Source organism: Chelonoidis abingdonii, chromosome 7 (assembly GCF_003597395.2).
Source record: "Chelonoidis abingdonii isolate Lonesome George chromosome 7, CheloAbing_2.0, whole genome shotgun sequence".
Lineage (NCBI taxonomy): Eukaryota > Metazoa > Chordata > Testudines > Testudinidae > Chelonoidis > Chelonoidis abingdonii.
This window is the reverse complement of record NC_133775.1, coordinates 109579162-109600561: the sequence shown is the minus strand read 5'-3', so window position 1 is coordinate 109600561 and position 21400 is coordinate 109579162. Positions and strand designations below refer to the sequence as shown.

Sequence of the window (21400 nt, the reverse complement as noted above, 5' to 3'; positions counted from 1 at the left end):
ATTATATGAGGAAATTATTTTTCTAAGGGTAAAAGCATTAAATGTTAATATTGTCTTAATTAAAATGTCTTTTATGTTATCTCAGCACCTCATTTGACATCAGTGTCACATTCCTGTTGCCTTCAGAGCCCTGTAGGATCCCAAACTTTATAGCTTTTGCTTTCAGTAAACCAGTAGGTCTGCTGCTAACAATGATGCATTTTGAATTTGTCTGCGGTATGTGAAATGTATCCACTCCGATAAAACTGGCGCTTTCAGACAAGGCTGAGGATCTAGAGATGTAAATGCCTCCAGTCCTTCAGTTGAGTGTTCATAAAGTTTGAATATTTCACTATTAGGAAACATGTAGGAAAATAAATAGTAAATACGTTACCTATCCCCTTCCCTTGTTTTCATCCTTTCACGTACACAGGGATCTGATGAGTAGAACTAAGGCTAAGGAGTCCTAGTATTTCAAGTCCTGCATGATACCTCTAGTCCTACTGAGTCAAAATCCTTCATTCAGCCTTACCCACTTTGTTTATGTTTTGATTTTTTTAGTACTTTAAACTCTAGTTGCAAGTGCATTTTCTGTGGATTGCCCTATTGCATCTTGCTGTGCATGCAGCTATTTGATCAGCTCTCCATTCAGTGCCTAGCCTGCTTCTTCGTTGTCAGCCACATATTTGTGTAAAGAAAATGTTATCAATAAGTTCAGAAAAGACTCAGTAGAATATCAGATATTCAGCAGAAACATGAAACAAAACAAAGCCCACTGACAGGGAAAGTTTACATTGTGCCAGATTTTAGCAGCTTTCTTGTTCCTTTGGTAACATGTCGAAAGCGCAGGTGATTTTAATTTTCTTGTACAGAGAGGAATGAAGAAGTTTGGAATTTGCATGCATGATCAGGACCTGTGTTTGGGAAAATGTAAACTCATCACAGTGGAAAATGTGTTGTTTGGAGTCTGGGGGTGAAAACAAAGCTGAGGATTTTGGAGAGACTGCTCAAGCCAGATGGCCTAGTGCATTCCCAGTCTGGCAGCCCAACTGCTGCCTCCTGTGTAATATGCAGCCATTTGTTCTGGGATATTTACGCTAGAGCTGTTTCCATGTGAATGTTTGAAAAGCATTAAAAATAAACATATTAGGAGAGAGAAATTTATTTAATTTGTATGAATAAGTTACTAAGCTGGCTGGCACATTAGACGTAGAGAGATTGGACAAAATAATTAGATATTAGTGAATTCTATTTAGAGCTTTATAGAAAGAATTAAACCCACTCTCTTTGATACCCAATGCTGCATTACTTATGCAGGCTAAATCCCTATTGCAATCACTGGGAATTTTGCCTGGGTAAGGAGTGCAGGATTAAGTTATTAATGGTTAATCAATCATTCCAAGTCAAAATAATGTATTGTAGTGTTATAGCTGACAGCATTTTATATATAGGTGATATAGCTATAACTCTTTCTGGGTGACGTCCTGGCCCCACTGAAGTCAATTGCAAAATTGCCATTGATTTAAATGGGGTCAGGATTTTATCCTTTCTATATGTATATGCATGTGTATACATATTGTTTTAGATATATCTCTGTATCTATCAGCAAAGATCCTTTTCGTCCCATTTTTAAGAAGCTTGTTTTTCGTTCTCCTTTATTTCGATTAGTGAGATATTTTGTTTTGTGAAACATAAACGACGCATTTAACGGTGCATGGCTTTCGGTGCATGCGCTCTCCCTCTCTCTCTCTCTCTCTCTCTCTCTTTTGTAAATCAAGACTATGACATAACCAAATAATATACTCAACATGATCTCATTCCTTTGGGATTTTTTCTAATCCAGTTCTGAACACAGGACTGCTTGACTGCTAAATTGACACTGGGAGCCGTATTTTGCCCTCAGTTATACTGGCATAAATCTGGATTACCTTGGAGTGGCAGAGGGCAGAATCTAGCTCTGTATCTTCCCAGTTTATACACCAGTTATTTCATGGCTCGATCCGGCAGTCTTTACTCAGGCAAAAACTCCCATTGATTTAGTTGAGGATTAGACCCTTAATTTGGTATTTCCCTTTTTCATGTACTCGGTGTCACTGAAAAAGTGAAGTCCAGGAGTGACTGTCGTGTGCCCAGTTTAGTAATTTTCATATTCTGGAAACAAATGTTTTACAGCTGATACTCTTTCATATTCTGTTTCATTTCACTGGAAGTCAGTATCTGGCACTATTGTATTAGGGGCCAATCTTGCAAACTCTTTTGTATAAGTAGCTCTTACTCAGTGGACTTCTTGCATGAGGATTACTTACAGGCGTAAGGTTTTACAAAACAGAAGGTGAATTTTAAGGCAAACATTTAACATAAAGTCACGCAGAAGGAAGAAGAACCCCTTCTAAAGTCTCTTCCCACTGTAGGAAATAAATTGAGTTTAAGCTACAGTAGATGTAAACAAAAAGGAAAAACAAAATAGATAATTGTGTATTTCCTTTGGATTTCTTTTGCCATGTGATTCTGGTGTATATTTGTAAATTTATTTTTAGCTCTACACTCGCCCCACCCTACCCCAGCCCCTGCCCCTGTGATCTAACTTTGCACACCGTAACTTTCACTTTAACTCTTTGTTTAATGCGATAGCTGTTTGGCATGATTACGACTGTGCCAGAGCTCTGCTGAATCCTGGTACAATGACCCAATCTAAAACTCAGACTTCACAAATTAATATTAAAATATGTTGGAAAATGATGATAGTTTTGGTGCAAGAATGCCTTTATTTAATTTAACACTGAAATTTTTCACAGCAGCACCATTTTAGCCTCTTCCTGTAAAGTAATCTGTGCTTGTGGCAGCTGTAAAGGTCTGAAACTTTAGCGGTTCCTGTTTCCTCTCCAAAACAAATTGTAGAAATAATTTTTTATAACAGCACACTTTGAGAGTGAATAGAACAACGATAAAGCCAATAGATATATCAGCTGATCATTTTATTTTGTCGAGCTGCTGAATGTGTGCTTCATGTAAATGAATGGTTGTGTTCATACACTTTTGCACAAAGAAATTGGGAAATATAGTATGAGAGGGTGAGTTTGGGGAACCTGCTAGGAAAATAACTTTCTGATCAATCCCATATACTTGTAAGCAAGGAGAAGACTGAGCTCTAGGGATGTGTATACGTTATTTTGGGAAGTTACTAACAAGTGCAAACAAAGCAAAAAACGAACCTCTAATGTACTGGAAGGCTAAAGAACGTCATGCACCCGGGCAGAGGATAACTGATGATAAACACAACAGACAAGGTGATTAGGTACCATATTGTTGACTCTGTGTGTTCATTATTGCTATTTAGTTGGGTTATTTAAGTGGGTATCTGGAGGTTAAGTAAACATAGCGGCAGGAAGAAAGAAGGGAGAGGGAGAAAAGGAAAAGAGGAAATTAAATTGACTTGTTCTCATTTGTAGTTTCTGGCAGACCTAATCCTGCTCCCACTGACATCAGTGGGCACAAGATTGGCTCATATTAGGTGAACCATATTTTAAAATAACCGGGCTTAAACAAAATGGGTCAAATCCTGCATAGTGGGTCAAATCCTTATTCAGGCAAAATTCTCACTTGGTCACATTGTGCCAAGGATTATTACACAGGATGTAGTGGAGAACTCTGCATGATAAGGAATGGCATGACCACTGATTTCAGCTGGCATTTTGCCCAGCTAAGGGTGTCAGGAGTGATCTGGTGTTTCTCCAGTCAGTGACTTGATTGGGGGGTAGGTTTTTCTTTATCCCAGGTTAGCAGTCAGATTCCGCATGGAACCGCTCAGTAGATTGTCTGGCTCATTTGTTTGTTTCTCGTTGCTCTCCAGATTCCCACTTGACACATAAAATACAAATAGAGCTCTTCTGTTGCCCAGCGGGCGCAGGCTGTCCGCACAAGTTTTCATGATAATTGGTTCATGGGAATTACTTTTTAAAAAGCCCTCTTTGTTTGACTGGCGGGGTAATCCACCTGCCCAGTTGACTGATCTCCACCATCTCTGGGTTTGCTCCATTGCACGTGGCAATCCAGCTCTTCCAGTGTGTCTTTCGAGCTACCTGCTGCTGTCCTGCAGGCTGATTTGAAACTAAGGGCCCAATCCTGCCAGATGCTGAGTGACTTCTGTGGGGTGGGGCCTTGACTTCAGCGGGTGTTGAACTCTCTCCGCAGTCGGACTCGTGGGACCAGACTAAGGTGCTCAGTGCTGAATGTCAGAAACAGCAGCAGCCTTGACTGGAGTGAGCTGGGATTGAGGACCCGGGATGAAACGCCCCACCCATTAGACTGACCCACAGTGGAGTGCTGGGAAATCCAGTACCTTATCTCTTTTGTTTGAGCCTAACAGCAAAAACATACTAGTGGTTGCTTTGGGGAGACACATACTAAAATTGGAGTCATGCAATAAAATGAGCGAGGATCCTGTGCAAGGATAATACTGACCAATCCCTGATATTATCTGTGGTATTGTTAAATCATATTATAATGCACACTGTTAATATTAGGTGTTATTGCTGCAAACCGTGTTTCAAAGATCAGCTCACGGTACCTAAGATTCATGACTCTGTATAGGAAAAACATTTATTGATTTCAGTGGGAGATATTGTATTTTGAATGCAAACCAGTCTATCAACATCTCTTTTTACCATATATTAATTTGTTACTTATTATTCTTTTCCATATTTCCATTTTAATTTTATCTTGTAACATAAAGAGACTTTTTTATTTACAATGACTATTTTATTGCTGGTTTTAGGGACTCCAGTATATTTAGCTTAGTTGCGTTTTCTTTAAATATAGTTTTACTGGATCAGAAATATATGGGAACACATTTTGTGCTAAGCAAACCTCGCCCCCCTCCAAGCATTATATCTGAGGCCGTAGTAGCTGAATCAACTAGTGATGTGAAGGTTCCCTTGGTTATCTTACGTTATACTGCAGTAATAAAAGTGAAGGTTACTGAGCAATGGGAAAACATTTCCTAAGGGGGTATTAAATCCTCCGGCAGGGTCACTGGGAACGGACTCCATGCTGTTCACCTCACAAAATTTCCTTCTAATGCTCCCCTCCATGGGATGGTGCTTACTGGCTTGTGGAGGAGGAGGAAGGCATGAACCTTCAAAGCACCAAAGCCCTGGGATCTTACTGCCTTACATGAATTGCAGCAGTGCTTACAGGCCACAGCAGACGTCACGCCTCATGTGCTAGGCCCTGTACAAACACATACAGTCGCTACCCCGACGCACTTGCATTCCAAATAGATGAGACAGACAAAATGGGGGAGGGCATAGATCTTCTTGCTCCCACTGTAGTGCCCTACCCACTAGACAGCACTGCCATGCCCAAGGAACTGTACTCCAAGCCCGTGACTCCTGGGCTGCTCTAAACTGGGCCGAGCCGTCTATTGTGTTCTCCAGCTCTCCTATGGCAAGGTGGCTTTGTGCTGCCATTGCCCGTCCCGGCTGCTCCTCATTTCCCCTCCCAGGGCAGAGAGCAGTGCTGACTGGAAATTAGTGCTGCTTCTTGCCCACTCAGTGCCACAGAGGTTCAGCCCAACGCGGCTGCCCTGGTACGTCTTCTCTGGGCTCTGGAAAGGGACTTGGTGACATTTCCCAAAGTGTCTAAGTGACTTAGGAGCCTAAATCCTATTAGCAGGGACAGAGTGCTTTTGAAAACGTAACCTGGCACCTCTGTGCATTCTGGTTGACTCCCCTCCCAGGGAACTGATGCCCAGGGCATTGCTGGCAATGTGCGGGGCTGTACCGTGGCAGGGTGACATTGTGGGATGGGACTGACCTAGTTTAAATGTTTTCTAGGGCAAAACAATAGCGATAGATCATCCTTTCTTGCTACCCGCAGCAAATGAAGCTCTGCTGCTGCTCTATGCATACCTATCACTGCTAAGCAGGTAGGAACACTTTCTAAATAAGCTGGGAGCAGCTTTATTCACTTAGCCTGGCATGTAATGTCAGTCCATTTACAATACACCCTTTAACCGAGTGCCATTTGTGTGTATATTCCAGGGGCAGACCCTATTTTGATGTGAATGTCTAGTATTCCCAGCGTTTTTGCAAATAATAAGGATTTTCCTCCTAACTCAGCTAAGATCATGTATCCATACCTGTTTGTTTTATTCTCACCCACTTCCCAGTGCATTCAGAGAACCTGATTCTCATCTCGTTTATACCACTGTAAATCACCCGAGCACTGTGGGTGGGAGTGGAGACTCCATCAGACCCTAACTTTTCTGGTAGCTAATAGTGAAGTGCACAGGCGATACAACAGACTTGCTTTTGGAATTAAAAATACATGAGCTGTTTTTTTTATTTTAAAAAAAAGAATAGGCCCTAAGTATGCTAAGCCCTTCTGGGTTTTAATGCTATTAGGTCTATATTTTAGACTGAATCGAAAGGAAAATTGTGGTTGTCTTGACTACTAAAAAAGCCTGTCCTACACATTGCTCTGAAGATGTGCATAATGTATTGGTTGAAATGGGAGAGGAAGGAAACTAACTCTAGTCAACTACAAATCTTGAAACCAGTCTTTACGGTGACGCAGTCTGTTTAAGCATGCCATCCAGCCCACAACAATAGTTAAGCATTCAGTTATTGTGATGCATTTTATTTTCTCCAAACTCAGTTGGGCATGAAGCTAAAAATGTATTTTGTTTCTAGGCGATAGTGTATGAAGGCCAAGACAAGAACCCAGAAATGTGCAGAGTTCTTCTCACACATGAAATAATGTGCAGGTAAGAAAGACCCTGTTTCCAGTTAATTAGCAAGGAGAAGATGAATTTGTCTCTCAAAATCTAGGTTGGACCTGGAGCTATTTTAGGACTTAAATGTATCTTTCTTGCATTAAACAATCCCAAAATAAGAGAGTTCTGCTCATGTAATTAGCAGCAAAGTCTTAGTCATCATACCAGTTTTCAATTATTTCTAAAGGTTTGTCCTTAGCAGTTGGCTACTGGTTTGCATTTAGACACCTTAGCGTTAATGGGCCTAGAATATCTTTCCTCACCAAAAATAATAAAATAAACTGCAATCTTGCTAGCTGTAATTATCTCCCCTCACAACCATAGCTGCACTAACATGACAAAGCATTCTGTTGATGGCCCAGGTGGCTTTAATTCAGCCGGGTTCAGACTTGAAATTTATAGCTCTCTCTTCTTTCACTTAACGCAAACCTTCCTTGCAGTTTGTCTTTACTGGGGTTGTGCTTGTCAGTGTGGGTTACATAGTTAGCTAGCCCCCTGTTCAACCAGCAACATCAACACACAGGGGAGTTTTCTTGGTGATTTCCTAACTTGCCCCAGTGCTCTCTTTTATAGGAACTTTCCCCTCACAGCATGCCTTTCTGGGGCTGGCCGTTTAAATCTGGCAGAGCCAAGCAGCTACTCTCCCTAAGGTGGCCATTTTAAAACTGGTGCCTGCCCCTGTCTCTTTTCTAGCTGGTAAGAATGCTTAACTCCTGTTTTCTCTTTCTTACTGCTAAGGAGATCTTTCCACAGAGTCCTTAGAACATGCTCATGACCCTGACTCTGCAATCCTAGGGAAGCTAGTGGGGGTTTTGCCTGCTTGAAGAGTGCAGGAGTTACACAGTAGACAGTAGCAATGCTGAAAAGAATGAATTCTGCAGTGGGACACAGGGAATCTTGGCATGAGTTTGCTGTTAGGAGCAGTCATTTGAATGTGTGAAAAACGCATGCTTAATTCTTGCATACATGTTGGCCTTTAAAAATATTTACTAAGCAGTAGCAGTTTGGCCCAAATCCTGAGGCCTGCTTCTGAGTGAATGAGTTTTGCACCGGCTTTCCCTGTGAATCGGAGAGTGCCTGGGCAAAGTCTCCAGGTGGATTCTCCACCACCAGAGCCTGCCTGTTGGGTGGGTTTGGCCCATTGATTTGCACCGTTGCTGAGCCACTGGCTTCATCCTCAACCCCAGCTCTCTGGAGACACAGTGTTCTGCCGCTGGCAGCACCACATGGCACACGGGGTAAGTGGATTAGGCCCTTTGCATGGCCAGTCTTTGGCTGGGACCTGCAGCCCTTTTAGTAGGATTTGGCCCTTTAACTTGCAGTTCATTTTTGCTAAAATATGTTTCCCAAGTACGTTTGAGATAATCAGTTGCAGTATGGAATGATTAGGCAAACTAAGGGCTGGAAGAGGCACCTTTGGGATTTTGCTTTACTGTGGATGCTCAGCCCCTTCTTTGTTCTCTGAGGGAAGCAGAGTCCTGTCAGTAGCTCAGGGATCACCCTAAAATACGTGGGCCCTGATTGCACTGCTTGCTATCTAGAGACCCAGTAATGAACTGTACATAATGAGACACCTGAGCTGCACGGACGTCACTTTTTGCACATAAATAATCCTAGAACAACAATGGCACTGGTCACTTGATTGAATTTAAACACCTGCTGAAGTGTGTGGAGGGTCAGTGCCCATATTTGCTGCTGTTACTGGATAATGGGCTGATCGGTTCTTAAATTCCAGGCTCTTTGAGCAGGTATTGTCTGCCGATATGTCTGTCTGTACACCTGATTAGGGCCTCTGGGTGGTACCACAATACAAATCATCATTCTACCTCAAGGACCTGGCCATGCTGCAGTTGAAGACAATAGCATGACTCCTCCTAACTTCCATTGGAGCAGAAGCAAATCCCTATTCTAAACCCAGTTGAATGTGGCTTCATTTTCCACAGAGCCAGTGCCAGCAGAAATCTCACTCAATGCTCTTTGAAAGACCCCAAGAGCTCTGTGTAGTGCGAAAGCTTGTCTCTTTCACCCACAGAAGTTGCTCCAATAAAAGATACTCCTTCACCCACCTTGTCTCTCTTTGAAAGAGTAGGCATTATAGAGACTTTGATGCATTAATTTTCCTAGATGTACTTTTTAAAAAAATTGGACAATATACACACAGCTAGATTTCAGCCAATGGACCAACACATATCGAGATCTAAGATTTACACTCATATCAATATATTTTGACCGAGATAAAATGTATTCTATTATTGGAATGCTGAAAAATATGACATTCAAATACAGTCTTCCCTTCTATTCATGCAGTTTATGCTGGTTCCTAAAATTCATTGGCTCACGCTCTTTATAATGATTGTCCTTCTTTACCCTTAGTTGCTTTCCGTGTTTTATCAAAAACACAAAGTATGGGGTAGAAAAAAAATTCTCAGACCATTGGAGGCAAATGTTGCATGCCTGATAGGGAAAAACCAAATTCAAATTTCATACTGCAAATGTTAGAGATTACGATTTTCCTGGCAGCTTATAGATTTGGAAGGGGTGCTGTTTGTTTACCAGGCTGCTTGTCCCTATTACACAAATCTGTCAGCTATTGTGTTACTAACACTCCTTTAAATTGCAAATCTGATGCTCTTTAGGGGACTCAAGAAAAAAAACACCCTCTCTCCTCACCATTCTATTTTTCTTGATTTCTTGCCTGTTGTAAGTGGAAGTTGGGATGTGCTGAATTTGCACCAGGGGTGCAAATGCAGCCTCAATTATAAGCATAAAATTAGAGTCTGTTCCCCATTAATCAGCCCAGCTAATTGCTATGCACTACCATTAGCCATATGGTGTGAAAGACAGCTTGCTCTCCCTAAGATGAAATTTCTTCATTGCAGACATGAAATAGTGAGGGCTCTGTATTTTAAAATAGCTTGTTTTAGATATTTAATTCCTAAACAACTTTCTGCAGTGCTTTCTATCAAGACTAACTGCACAATAAAACTTTGCATTTATGTGACAAAAGCTGTTTATTTATAGTGTACTAAAACTATGGGGTTGATAAGACCAAGAATTGAAATATACAAGAGAGACCCTTGACTATTGTAGAAAAAAGTGAGTGAATTACATTTCAGGTGTTTGTTTATATGTAGGGGTTTCATTGTTCTTTGCAGATTACAAAACAAGGCTGTTCTTTTGTCTGGGTTGGGAAGAATTCATTGACTCAATGGAATTTGTTATTGTTATAGGCAGTGCAGGTAGGGACACCGAGAGTTAGAATTGCCTGACACTTTGCTTTGTAAAACTCTGTTTTCAGTTGCTTATAACTTTGGTAGAATACTGTTCAGGCTGAAATTCCCTATGCATGGTGAATGGCTAAGGCGGTATTTTTGGGAAAGTTTAAGCTAATATGGCTCTGCCATTTCCAAGAATGAAGTTAGGGAAAATATGTTGTTTTGTCCATGTTAAAAAAATTACAGCTGTTGTGCTGAGAAACTCTACCAGCTCCATGCTGTGGAGCAAGGACTTGAAATTAGGCAGTATGGTTGCCTTGATGTCAGACAGCTGCCTTGTGCCATCCCCATGAAAATCCACCCATATTTGGCTAAGTTATTAGCCTCTTGAAAATATGCAGTTTGCACATGCTCAGTAGAGACTTGTTGAAGTTTGACATCTAAATCTCGGAAGATGCCATCTGCACTGAGCATGCTCCAGCCCCTCACAGCTCCCCCACTGCAGCCCGGCTGCAGCTCTGCTCCCATCCCCAGTCGTGGCCCTGGCCCTGGCCCAGACCCACCCCAGCTGTGGCCCAGGCCTCTGTCCGCATCCCCCATCCCTGAGCTGCAGCCCCATTCCTGGTCCCGGCTCTGGGATGGGTGAGGGGGCATGGACAGGTTTGGGGACACTGCTCCAAAACAACTGAGTGTGCTTCTGCGTGAGAATGCATGGGTTGAGTGGGACCTTACCTGGAGTTGCTCCTCCTAGCTGCCAGGGGCAACCATGGTACTGGGTTCCAGGACTGAGAGAAGGGGGACTGTCTGTCCTGTGCTCTCAGTAGAACCCCTCCCCAACCTCGTCAGAACCTGGAATCGAATCCATTATTCCTGAGTCTCAACGTTGTGTTGCTGTGAATCCCACTGCCAAAATACCTGTCTCCATCTCCCTATAGTGGCAAGTCTAATCTGAAGATAACAGCCTTCTACTGCTACCAGGTTTTCTGTTAGCTCAAGGGGTGGTGGACTGTGTTGTGGATCTAAGGATCCTCACCTGCTGCTGACCCATGTCAGGGTTTCACATGAGACATTTTTGTTTTTAAATTTTTAAACTTTGTTTAAAAAAAAAAAGGGAAATCCATCCTGTGCCATGAATGAAGCAGTTCACTTTGGCTGAAGCGGTGGTTGTGATTTGGCTGTACTGGGCTAACTAGAGAACATCTGCCTGCACTGTTGTTGTTGTTTATTATTATCAATAAAACCCCTTTGTTCTAGTGCAGTCCGTGTATGCAGTGGTTTGCACACAAGGGATGAGCAGTGTTCAGGACTCCCTAGTGCTAAATCTAAGGGCTGGGTTGCATGGGGGTGGGAGGGTGATGTGGAGACGCCAACCTGACTCCAGAAGAGCCAATCAGTGGGATTGTGCTTTGGGAGAAATTCTGCTTGCAAGGGCTGTGCGGGAAGCACCCATCCTAATACTGTAGCCGGCTGTTCCCTTCCCCCAGCCCTTTCAATGGGCAGGTGCAGAGTGGGGAAGGAGGCCAAGACCCTGCCTTCTCCCCATCCCCTTCAGGGACATGGGTGGTCCCTACGAACCATAGAGGGACTAGTCCTTATGCTGCCAAGTGCAGGGATTGTGATGCCAAGAGGCCCTTCCATGGCGTGTGCAAGGGGAGGAGGCTCCCTGTATGATGCTCCCTTCCCCTTCCAACCGCACAATGGCTAGTCGTGGCCTGGCCCTAGACAAGGTGAACGTCATTGATGATGTTGGCCAGAGCTCAAGGGAGGGAGCCTGTAGGTGCTTGGTGTGACGAAGACAGGAATGCTTGCCGGAGGAAGTAGGCTATAAGGAGGGGAGAAATGGTACCATGGGAAGCAGGAGGCTGATCTGGATGTGAAGAGTGCAGCATCCGTCTGATATAGAGAAGGAAGAGAAAGCAAAAGGAGCAGGAAGAGCTAGATGAGAAGGGTACATTAGCATACTCTCTTTTTCCTGTATTCAGTTCAGATTTGGTTGGGAGCTTCTTAGGGGCTTCTTTTTTAATGCATGTTAAATCAGAGAGAGATGCAACCATCAAACTCTGGGTACCACTTCAGAACGGGCACTGGCGTTCTTGCACGATGTTCAGTTTAAACGTGCCCAAGTATGCCAGCAATACCGAGACGAACCATGCAAGCTGCCTGGCCAGTATCCCATATGGACCTCCTCAAGAGGCCAGCAGGGGGAAAGTTGAACCTCCATGCACAGTATGTTTCTTCTTGGTTCTTCATAAGAAAAGCGTGTTTTAAAAGTGACCTGCAAGGGAGGAAAAAAATGGTATTGTGCCCTTTCCCTGTATTCATTATGGTTATAAAGAAAAGCTTTTTTCTTTTCTTTTTAAAAAACAACAGCCACCCTTTTGTACTTTTTAACCTTAGAAGCATCAAGAATGTCAAATCTCACCTTCCCTGTTTTAATCAGAGGATTTCTTGGAGGACTCAGATCCCAATATTCTCCTCTTTCTCGGTTCTTACCTGAAGGGATGAGGGAGGTGGGTATTTAGCAAAGACAGTTTGTCATCCCAAGTGTTAATTAGCTATTAACAAAATCCAGAGCGTTTGAATCAGACTGAATAAAAAAATCATTTCTCATGTCAGTTTATGAGGTTTCAAATTGAGGCTTTCTGTGATGTCTTAATTCTTCAGTTGTCCATAGAAAAACCAGGCTAGACAATGCTTGAATTTCTAATATAAAAAACAAGCAGGGGAAAAAACCTCTTAAAACCCAACATTTTGGCCCTTCCTTGTATTTCATTAAGCTGCAGGGAAAAGGGCACAGAGCCATTATTTTTCACCTTCACATAATACAGAAGGGCTGCATTCGTTCACCCTTACTCCTGTGTACTGGTACCTTACTGCCCAGGAAATCCTATTCAGTGGCCACTCAGTAGCAGGGCAGTATTCCTCAGAGCTTCCCTGCAAGGAAACGGAACCAATCCATTCCACCGTTAATCCTCCCCATCTTTTAATTTATGTATCTTCACCCCACCTGGGCTTGTTCTTTACAAGGGGCCCCTTCAAGGGGCATGTCCCAACCCTACCATGAGGTGTTTGGCCCTGATCCAGGAACTTGTTTCATGTGAACAGACTCCCTGTTGGTTAATGTGTGGACACTGGCATCTGCCCATGTGGATCAGCTTCCAGGATTGGGGCCTTGAACAGCATAAGTAAGAGTGGCAGATTCTGGCCCCATGGGCCAGGTTTTGATACCCTCACATTCAGTGCCAGCTTGCTCTAGAAATAATCCTTTTGGAGTCGATGGGGCTACTCGTGGGATAACGTTCGTCTAAATGGCAGTGAGAATGCCAGAATCCGGCCCTGCTTCGTGTTAGTCACAAGAACTGTATGTCTTAACTTGTGCCAATTATGCTTCTAATTAAAATTTAATCATTTGAAAATATTAGTGGTTTTCATTACTTTGTTTTTGGTTAAATTTTGCCATCCCATATATTCTAGCTAAATTCCCCTTTATAAACAAAAAAGGGGGAAAAAAAGTCCCCATGACTTATGAGCTTATTTTACTCCTTCCTAAATTCTGATATATTTTGTGTGTCAAGGCTTTTAATTTTGTTGGTGAATCAGTTTTGGGGTTGTACTCTAAAATGAAACAGCTTTTGGGGCTGTCCTAAACGATGTGCCTTGCACAGAATTGAACATCCTGCACATGCATTACCTGTGAAAAGTTTCAATCCTGAATAGTTGCCTTGAAGCTTTGACAGTGAAAAGCATTATGTATTTTTTTCTTCTTTGAAACTTTTTTTTTCCTGTTGGAAACCACATTTCAACAGGCTGGATTTGTAAAGCCATTTTTTTGTTTTTGTTATGTTTAGTGTGGCTAGTGGCTGTATTGCTAGTCTTGGTGGGTTACTGTACATTATTCGTTCTATTGTTCAGCAGCATAAGAGAACCTTTGTCATACTCCCAGCAGAGCTATTTATATAGTGTGGCATTTCTGATGACTGCTTCCTGCGCTGGTGTTCTTCCACTTTCTGCAGGAACAAAATAGTCCCTCTTAGATCAAGTAAGAGTAGCTGTAATTCCTACTGGAACCTAATCCTGAATGTTGAAAATTGGCATTTACAGAAAGGTTCATTGTATATGGTGAGGCTTGTCAGTCCCAATCAGTTAGGGTGACCGGATAGCAAGTGTGAAAAATTGGGACGGGGTCGGGGGGGGGGGTGGTATTGGTGCCTAGATAAGACAAAGCCCTGAATATCAGGGCTGGCCTTGTAAAATCAAGACATATGGTCACCTCACAGTCTTCAAGTCTGCCAAATGCAGAAGGGCCGTCCTCTCTGGCGATGGTAGAAACTAGGGGTAATATAGGCAGAGCCATTGCTAGGGTACGGCGAATTGGAGAGACTGCTCCGGGCCCTGAGCTTTGGGGGCCCCCCATGGGCCGATGTGATAGGCTGGCATGGTCGGTCCCAGAAGTGAAGGAGTTGTCACTTCTGCCTTGGGCCTTGCACCCTGCTATGGCCGGCCTGAATATAGGGGACCCCAGCCCTAGATCCACACACAGACAGGTTCCTCCAGGAACAGATCTCCACCCCGTGGTCTGATAGGGAAGCTTAGTCACCACGGTGGCAGTGGAAGCACAGGCACTGCTGAGGTGACAGTAGGGATCTGTGTCGGGGGTGAGAAATGAGGGGCAGACCGGGGCTGAGGCTGCACTGGCGTCCTGGTTGTACAGAGACAAAGTGCCCCTATGGCCTGGGGCTGTGTTCGTTTACTTCTTTTACTCCCTTACTAAGGGAAGTCACAGGGATGGGGTTGTAAGGGGCAATCCTTGGTGGGTGGATGTTTATGTTCTGCCATGAGGGAGATGAAGGAAGTGGGTAAGAACCTGATTGGTTACATGAGACTGCTTACGAGAGTAAGGGCTTTGAGGTTTGGTTCTAAGGAAAGTCCGGATCCATCTCTAACTAGTTATGTCCTGGAGGATTTTCTGCCCTAAGTGGAAATGGGTATATATTGTATGAGAGATCATGTGTGATATTTTAATGAGTCAGGCTTTTATAGACAATAACCTCTGACAAGAAATCATCACAAACAACTTAACTCTCTTTAGAAACAATGAGGCATCTTAGTTCAAAAGAATCCAAGTCTCAAGGTCAGCAATGGAGCAATTCTTTGTTAGAGGGAGCTTACGTTTCACATGCCTGCTTTGTATCTGACCTAATACAGGGCACCAGCCGGTAGCACTGTGCTTTCCATAGTACTATTAGCAATCATTAAAATTCTCAGAAAACTTAGAGAAACAGATACACTCAAGCATAAAAAGCAGCAGCCAATGACGTTTCTGTTTTAGCTTCTCTGCTAACAATAGTATTTTAAAAGGGGAAAATATTGTGCTGGGAATTTCTGCTTCCCCTGGAAACCAATAGTATAATATGAGCACTAACCCAGATGTTAAAATTATGTGCACTGGAAAAATAGCCCACTCTTGTTATTGGTCTTGATGTGTGTGTATTGGCCCTATGAAAAGGGGCAGACCACACTCCCCATCCTGAACTATTGTTCGTGAAAGTGGGCAAAACCCCTTTCTCTTTATGTTTGCCATTACTAACCAGCTGTGCAAGAAGTTAAACATAGTAATTAACCCATATATGACCCACTAAATTCAACTGATTTCCAGACAGGGACAGAATGGTAACTCTAGCTTGCAATTTGAACCTCCTGTGTTCATAATGATGATTTTACAGTGTAATGGTTGCACTAAATCCTCTCACTTTTGCTCTGTAGCCGGTGTTGTGACAAGAAAAGCTGTGGCAACAGAAATGAGACTCCATCAGATCCAGTGATAATTGACAGGTAAGGACGGCTATTGTTTCCATCAATTTTATTTTATTCCTCATTATAATGAAACACCTGCGCTGTGTTGCTAATGGGAAAGGGGCTACGTGTATATGTGGATGAAATTTTGTTGTTGATACCGAATTCGTTGCGCTGTGCAATTGTGATTCCCATGGAAGGGCCATATGGAATGTAACTGTGAGACCTGCTCTTTGGAATGCTCTAGTGTTTGTATCTGATTCATGTTCCTAAAGGGGATATTTTTCTTGCTGGCTTTCTGTGGCTCAATTCACATGCTGTGCCAGGGAAGCTTCAGAAATAAAATAATAGTTTGTGATTTATGGAATGTGGTTGGGTGCTTATAAATATTTAACTTTAATTTGAAAAATGTTTGAATCATTATCACTTTTAGCTACAGTAGTTCTGTTGGATGTAATCCATCTATATTTTAAGGTTTTTATTTATGCATAAGAACAGTTTAAAAAAATCTGCAAACTAAGATTTTCTCCAGTTATTTTCTTTGGTTAGAGTGCTATTTTGACTATATTGTCAGCTGATTAATTCATTTTGCCTGTCTTAATTATTGTGTTTTTAAACAGATCCATATTAGTAATCTGACATGACCAAGTAAATCAGTGTAGAACGATAAATCTGTTTTAGTTGTTCTGAGCAATTTGCAGTCTGTTTGCAAATTATGCAAAGTTGTAGACAAATAGTCATTTTTATATTTTAATTATTGAAATTCATTGTACGGAAACATATATGATAAACAGTTTATTATGTGGCATTACTCTGCGAGAGTTAAGTGGCCATGAAGGACTGAAACTGTCTGTCATCAAACAGAGAAAGCAATACCATGCAGTAATCGGTGAATACAGGGACCCCGAAGGGACACTAACCTATGCACAGGAAAGGCAGAGTATAGAGTATAGTTCTTCTTTGTATTATTGTCTGAGTTAATGTTCTCTATATTAAGTTCAAAATACCTTCTGTGCTGGAGTATCCATTTTTATGAAAAAAGGGAGAGTCAGATCTGTTCAGCGCTACATCAAAACAGAATTATATAAAAGAGAACATAGCAGAGAGGCAGCACTTGGCATTGTGCTTAGGCAGTCTTTCAGGTTTATGTCTTGTTTGAGTTTGTTAAGCAAGTGCATGCTTTGGCAGCTTAGAGAAAATGTTTTGGTTCGTTACAATATCTAATCCTGAGATCGTTTTAATCTCAGAACATGTATATTTTAACTATTCATCTGTTCACCTGATACTAGAATTAGGTAACACCAGGGGAAGTAAAAGAACACACATAAAAACACATCTCTGTAGAGATATCTCTCAGTAGGGTGCAGAGTTGAATAGTATAAAATAGAGTGTTACAGTGGCATTTTGAGCTACATGAAAGCTATAAAATTCACATGCATTTTTCATTGTACTGGAAAAAGAAATGTTAAGATGCTGATAGCTGGTTTACAGAAATATTTTGTTTAACGATCCAATATGCAGAGCTGTTAGTTGCAATTCATTTAAACTGAACCCTACAGATTTTCAGCAGCTTTAAGGGAAAAAAACAACAAACCAATTATATGAAAAAATGGATTTAACTTCCCAGTAGTGATCAAATTAGCAGTATTTACTTAAACTGATACAAAGCTTGCAATTTTGAACACCAGTTTTAAAAAACAAGTTGAATACTGTTTAGATTATAATATAAATCTTACCTCGCCACCCGCACTGAACCCCCTTTTGCTTGTGAATAGGTTAAGCTTTTAAGTTCTTCACTTGGTTTTAAATTGTGACTTTGATACAGAAGGTTGATATGAGTGTGGTTTGAATAACATTTGATTTTGACCTGTTCCTGTGGGTTGCAGTGGGATAAGAAATTTGACTCAGCAGTGCTGTAATTAGCCTTCCCTGTGTTTTTGAAACAGGATTGTGTTACCTGGATTGCATTAGTGTGGCTTCTATTGTTGCCGCTTTGCATCTGTCCCAGTAGGGTACTTAAAACCTTTTCTTGGCCGTGGCTAGCTCAGACAATTTAGGCCAAATAAGTACGTGCTTTATACAGTTAGTGGCTTTAGTGATGTTTCTCGTGACATTTATCCTATTCATTTTTTTTTCCTTTTGGTTTGAAAAGTATAAAGACATCTATATGGAGCTGCTATATCTTAAGAGGAGTACTTTAACAATTGTAAAAAAATGTCTGCACAAGTTAGAACATGTGTTTAGTTGTGCTTGTCGCTTCTGCATGCATAAAATCTTAAGCTATTGTGTCAATTGATATGCAAAACCATATTTAGCTATTTTTATTTGCATGTGAGCTTGCAAAATTCATTTGACATTTGGGCTAAAGCACTCCCACATACCTTGCAGTCTGATAAAGCCTTATCTTTGAATTTAATCTGGCTTTAACACAGAATCACCACTTAAACTCTTACCATTTTTTAAGACAACCATACTTATATGAAAAATGCTGCCCTATTCTCCCGTCGACTCTCTTTTTGATTGGTTATTCAAGAAAGCCATTTGTGAGATACAGATAGAGCAGTCTTTGTGGCTACAAAGTTAACTTGTACAGTCAACTTAAAAGTTAGATATTTTTACTTACTTAAGAGTGTGGTTAAAAATTTCTGTAAGTGCATGTGAGAACAGTCTAGAAAATTACTTTATATTTTAGTCTGTTATAAAAGTGACCTAGAGAAATTTAGCGTCCATCTCTTCTTTGAAGAGAGGTATAAATCTATTATTGTAAGAGACCAGTCATCTCAAGGAAGCTCATGGAAAAAACACAATGTATGTGGAATTATCTTTTTAGAATTGTCTGTATACTTGATCAGGAACCCGGTTTTACATGTATCTAAACGAAGCTCTATCACCAAGAACTAATTGTAAAAGGGTATTATTGTCACAACACAAATGCATGATTCCTGTTACAAGTGAAGCAATAGGCTGCATAGTAATCCTAGATAAAGTAAAAATGTAGCACTTGATGTTATTATATTAAATTCTAGATTGATTTAACATTCAAATTGTAACTCATATTTGAATTTAAAATATTTGCAATAAAATTCCTGTGCAGGAATTGAATAAATTGTAGTTTTATTACCACACCAGATATCCTTGTGTCCTAACCTTTTTCCTTACAGTTATCTTAGTTCAATAAATAAAACCTCATTAGACTATTCCCACTTCAACGAGTTTATTAAATTTTACAGGAGTAATTAGCATAAGCTGTGCTAATTTTTCTGGAAGACTAATGAGAGAGCTTCCTAATTAGGTTTGCTTTGTAGGAATCAGAAAAGATGATAATGACAAAAGTCACATAGGGTGGAAAGTGGAGCTGTATATTATTTCTTGATTTGGGAAAACTGCTTCCGTAACTTGGCCCCCTTGCAAACTTTTTTTTAACCCACCTGATCATTGTGGATCTAGATAGTCAATTGAGATACCAATGCTTGCTGTGCTTTTCTTTACCCTTTATGGATGGATCTAGTACACAGTAGTCCTGCTGGTTAAGATAAATACAGATGGTTGTTTCAGTCTCCAACATGTGGCAGGTTAACTTCAGCATAAAAGGTCATGTTCAGTCTATAGGTTCTATACTATTCCTGAATTCTGTCCGTACCGATTTTAAAAGAGAACCTATTTAGGTGAATTTCAAGACTGGTGTCTTTCTAGAAGATGCACTCTAGTTCAACTGTAAGTTGTTAGGTTTGATGGAATCCTTGCCAGGTGAATTTCTGTACTCTGTGCTTTGCAGGAGGTCCGACTGGTGATCATAATGGATCCTTCTGGCCTTAATTTGTGAAAACTTTGAAGTGCTTCATATACTGCCATCTTTCCTTACATTGAAATGGACCCAACTTCTGAGGAGTAAATTGCATTTGTCATTTGCTTACATATTTTGGCCCAATCAGGGCTGTTGTCAATAGGAGTTATCAGATCGATCAATATTTTTCTCTTATCTCTCTGGGATTCACCCAATCACCAGGGTGTCTGACTTGCTTACAGGCGTTTTTGAACTCGTTCAGTCTCTAACCTGAAAACATTTATATTTGCAGGTAGGATTTCATAGTGCAGTGGCAGGAAAAGAGGCGTGAATGACTTTCACTGCCTCCGTTTTACTGCTTTAAAAGTCATCATGTAGTGGAATGTATTTTATGGGCCTGATCATCCTCTTTCATGCCAAAATGCCTTGCAGAGGAAATACACGTGTTTTGTAGGAAAGTAGGACCAGTTATACCCTATTGCCTCCCCAAAATCTTCTGTTCAGGCCTAGTGCAGATGTGGCAATGAATGCATTTAACAGTAGCGTTACATGCCCAAGGAAGGTCTCTGAAGTGCTGTAAAGTCAGGTAGTTTATAGATGCTTTTCCATCATCAAAGAGGAGAGGTGATGTCAGGATTGGGATTTTGCTAGTGAGGAAGCAATGGGTGTTTGGATGCAGGGGAATAGCTCAGTGCCCACAGAACCTTGATCGTGAAACAAGATGGTGTGGCACAGGCCCACAGTGGCAAAGGAGATTTCAGCACATGCAATAACATTGGAAACAGTCTGGGATGGGTGCTAGTAACACCTAGCAAAGGGACATCTGTCCCTCTGGCAGCACACTCTGTGTTCTGGTCATAGACTACAAACAGGTGCCCAGTTGGCTGTATCTGCACCCCAAGCCCTGTTACCAGCGGTGAACTGAACTGAACTAAACTGCCAGCATGGTCTACAAGACTGCGTTTTAAGTTTGTCTTCACCTGCCTTCATTTATGCTCCCTATTGGCCTATTTTTATATATGTCCAGTAGAGGAACCCGGGGGATAGCCCTGTTACCCTGGGCCATACCTCCATTTTGTCTCGCAATTAGGCATGGGAGTTTGATGGCAATCACTGCTAGGTGTATTTTGGGAGATAGGAGGTTTGTCTAACATGTGCTGCGTCTCCAGCTTGCCCTGCATCAGAAGGCACGATGACTTTTATGGAAACATAGATTGTTCAGTGGATAATGCGGGCAAGGGAGTCAATATTAATGCAAGTGTAGAATAAACTGAGAAGCCATTTTGGTGTCACTAATCCAAAACGAGGTACATTGTAGGAACAGAAAAGTGGAAGTTAATGATCATACGTTGGTGAAAGGAGGATTGTGGCAAAGGGAATATAAAATGTTACCTCCATGCACGTACATGAAGTAGGCTGTCTTGTCTGTACCAGCAGACTGAGCAGTATCTCCCCTGCCCCCTATAAAGTTCTGCTACTCTTGTATCCTACAGACTAAATGCATTAATGCTCCACGCAAGTTCTCAGAAGTGACAGAGTTCAGCCTAGATGCGTGAATGTTATTTGCTTTAAGCCCATTACTTGACTTTTTGAGAGGATAGCGACCAGACACTACTCTACCGGTTTTGGTTATGATTGGTACATCTGCAAAGTATTATCTGAAGTCTTTCTCATGTAAATTAGGTGACCGAAAGAGTCTTGACTCTTCATAACATAAATGGAGGCTCCAGTCAGTACAAACTTGTCACTTAGGAGAGTCATACAAGTGTCTGAAACCCCTACCCTCATTAAATAGGCTGTAGAGGTACTCCTAAATTGGTGTAGAAATGAACCCTGATGTGGCTTCAGTCCTGC

General features: G+C 41.6%; 1 protein-coding gene across 8 annotated transcripts in view; it reads left to right on the top strand.

Annotated features, from left to right (window-relative positions):
• The window catches only part of EBF1 (EBF transcription factor 1), a 323717-nt gene that overhangs the window by 8269 nt on the left and 294048 nt on the right, over positions 1 to 21400 (top strand). For all 8 annotated transcript variants that reach the window (XM_032800487.2, XM_032800489.2, XM_032800488.2 and 5 more), the window contains exons 5-6: positions 6672 to 6745; positions 15733 to 15801. In XM_032800487.2, coding sequence (XP_032656378.1) covers positions 6672 to 6745; positions 15733 to 15801 — 143 coding nt within the window. The remainder of the gene's footprint in view (positions 1 to 6671; positions 6746 to 15732; positions 15802 to 21400) is intronic.